Source organism: Poecilia latipinna, unplaced genomic scaffold, assembly GCF_001443285.1.
Source record: "Poecilia latipinna isolate Pla-1442-1.1 unplaced genomic scaffold, P_latipinna-1.0 Scaffold3322, whole genome shotgun sequence".
Lineage (NCBI taxonomy): Eukaryota > Metazoa > Chordata > Actinopteri > Cyprinodontiformes > Poeciliidae > Poecilia > Poecilia latipinna.
Window position 1 is genome coordinate 13,763 of NW_015115938.1, and position 3,149 is coordinate 16,911.

The following is a 3,149-nucleotide window of genomic DNA, read 5'->3' on the forward strand; positions in this document are numbered from 1 at the left end:
GAACTGCGTTAAGCTTTGATTTAACTCGAGAGGAGCAACAACTGGTTTTCTTTTTAAAACAACTTTGGGGTTGTGGCTTATAGTCCGGAAAATACGGACTACAATCCTTCCTGGATTTTTTCTGTGAAGAACCCAGAGAGGGTTATTTTATTGTCCCTTCTGGAAAACAGTACATTTTTACATCTAGTCTCCTGCAGTCGTCACACTTTTTCTGTTACAAACTGACTCGGCCCCCAGCAGAGAAGGGAAAAGTTATGTGGCCCTCACAGCAAAAAGTTTGGGAACCCCTGGACTAGGTCATCAAATCACTACGTTGCCTGTAGGAATTTTTGATGTCCAGCAGGAGTCAGTATTCAGTGACACAGTATCGACACAGTTTTGCTTTGTGTCGAAACGATACATGACGCCTCATCTGCCCATCACTACTAAACAGATATACACAGAATATAAACAGAAACTTACAACACAAACAACAAAATAAAACGTACCTCGCTGCTTTCACCGGGGAACACCAAGTGTTGATAGTGCCAAGCACATCTTTGACAGTTTGTTCTAGTCATTCATTGGTACAATGATTTGCCAGCTTTTATAGGGCTGCCCTCATTAGCTATGGCAACCCGTGAGGTACATGCAAACAAACAAAAAAAACTTTACAAAGTGCAAATACATTTAAAACAAAATACAAACCACCAACAGTGCTATTTTGATACCTGAACCAATCAAATACACCTTGTAGTTCCTGAGAAATGGAATTCATTTTGGGGGAGTCATTTTTGAGAACTCCAGCTGTTGGAGTCAAAGCTGAAACTTTGAGGTAAAAATTCCCTGGATGGAAAAGCATTATTGAGGATTTTTTTGGGGGATCTGAACTAAACTCTTACTCTCACCCTTAAAAACAGAGAATGTAATATTTGGAGCAGAAGAACCGACCTGGTACTGAACAACCTGTTGATCCTGTAAATGTGGAAATAGAAAACTTGCCTTTAAAAACTTTCAGAGCCTTAAAACTGATGGAGAACAAGCAGGGAATGCAGCTGATAATGAACTGGCTGTCTTTTTCTGTTTGATGTCTGACAAATTGTATTTATTTATATTTTTATTTTACTTTTTTATTGTTATCTCATAATTTTATGTGTGCCTTAAGCCTATAAGATATGACTTCTTCATGTACAGTACATACCTGCCACGTGATTCTGTATAATTGTCCAAAATGTTTAATAAAAACAAAACAAAACAGAGGGACGGCCATCTTTAACTGGGAGGAGCAGCTGAGCTGAGCTGAGCTGAACTGAACTGAACTTCTTTCATGGAAAACTGTTTGAATCAGACTCGGTTGTTCGTGCGACTGATCGTTGCCTCAGAACGCTGCAGGACAACAGGAAGTTGCCTTCAGTGGAACTTCCTGTTAAACACAAACCATGTGGAGGCTCGGCAGGATTGGACGGATTCATCACGGTTCTGAGTTCTGATCGGATCAGAACCTGCTCGTGGATCTACAGAACTCCAGGCCGGGTTGTGTTCTGCTCTGGGTTTCAGCCGTTCACCAGTTGCTGTGTTTGGACTGGTTCTGGTTCTGATCCGTTTCTGACTCCTGAAAACTGCTACATTCTTGGGCTCCAGAATCGCCACGGTCTGAACCTATGGGTTCCAGCGGACCTGTTGGTTCTGATGCTGATCCTGGTTCTAGAATGACACCAGAACCTCCTTTCAGCTGTGATACTGTGTAGATCAGAACCAGGTCATAACTGGTTTCTTCTACGACTGGACACACTGGCAGAACCGGTCCAGTTCTCAGACAGGTTGCCATGGAAACACGGTTACCAAGGGAGGAGGTGCGCGGAGCCAGCAGCAGAACCTGGAGTCATCAGGCTCTCAGGTGAGCATCAGGGTAGTGGGCAGAACCCATCCAGAACCAGAACCTCTGCAGCCTGATTGGCTGGCAATTTACATGTGAGAGGGCGGAGCTCCAGGTGAGGTAGAGGAACACACACCTGATAGGTAAGCTGTCTGCTTCAGGGTCGGTTCTGATCCAGTTGGGTCTGAGACGAGCTCTGAGACAGGACACACCTGGACCCAACCGGAACCACGGGGACCCACCAGAACCCAACTGGACCCACCAGGAACCAACCAGAACTAACTGGACCCAACCGGAACCAACCAAAAACAAACTGGACCCAACCAGAAACAAACTGGACCCAACCGGAACCACTCCGTTCTAGCAGGTGGGTTTGACACCGGAGCAGTTCTGGGTCAGAACAGAAACTGGGTCCAGTGCAGGTGGTACCAGAACCGGCAGGGGGAAACTGTGGTTCTAATCCGTAGGTCAGCCGGTCCGGTTCCAGTCAGCAGCAGAACCGTCTCCGATCAGAACCAGACGGCTGAGCAGCCAGGTTGCCATGGCGACTAGAGGGCCAGTATGGCGGCGCTGCGGGCGGTTCTGACTCAGCTTGCTGACCCGGCGGTTCTGATCCGTGGGAACCCGAGTCAGCAGATGTTAATCAGGACCTCCTGCAGAACCGCTGCTGGACCGTCAGAACGTCGCCATGGTAACCGGTAGGTCATGTGACCAGTGCCTGTCTGTCTTTGTAGGACCTTCAGTATGTCGTCCCTGGACCCAACTGGACCGGACAGGGACCGACGCAGGAAGGTAACCATGACAACGGCGCTTCAAAGGAAGCCGAGAGGAGACCCAGACCAAGACCAGAACCAGAATCGTGTGACCTGAAGCGTAAACTTAGTTTAGCTGCAGTTCCAGCAGTGGGCAGCAGGGAGCAGGTTCCTCTGGGCCACCTGCTCAGGCTCGGTTCTACAGACCGGTTCGGACCGAACCCGATCGAATGGAGGACCTAATGCGTTCAGGGCCCTGATACAGTGCGGGACCTGATGTATTCAGGACTTGATGCGTTCAACTACATGATGCCATCAAGGATTAATATGCCTTCAGGGACATGATGCAGTCAGGTATATGATGCGTTCAGGGACCTAATACACTGAGGAACACGATGCATTCAGGGACCATGATGCAGTTCAGGGCCCTGGTGCGTTCAGCTACATGATGCGTTCAGGGATCATGATGCTTTCAGTTACGTGGTGCGTTCAGGCCCCTGGTGCGTCAGCTTGTTTTCCGCCTGCAGACTGTCGTGTCCTTC

The 3,149-nt window shown here is 48.1% G+C and overlaps 1 protein-coding gene across 1 annotated transcript in view; it reads left to right on the forward strand.

Moving 5' to 3' along the window:
• The first annotated feature begins 2,055 nt into the window (after positions 1–2,055).
• Positions 2,056–3,149, forward strand: part of LOC106940692 (5'-AMP-activated protein kinase subunit gamma-2-like) — a 23,169-nt gene continuing 22,075 nt past the window's right edge. The window contains exons 1-2 of the mRNA XM_015023499.1: positions 2,056–2,222; positions 2,590–2,647. Of these exons, the coding sequence (XP_014878985.1) occupies positions 2,600–2,647 (48 nt within the window). The 5' untranslated portion in view covers positions 2,056–2,222; positions 2,590–2,599. The remainder of the gene's footprint in view (positions 2,223–2,589; positions 2,648–3,149) is intronic.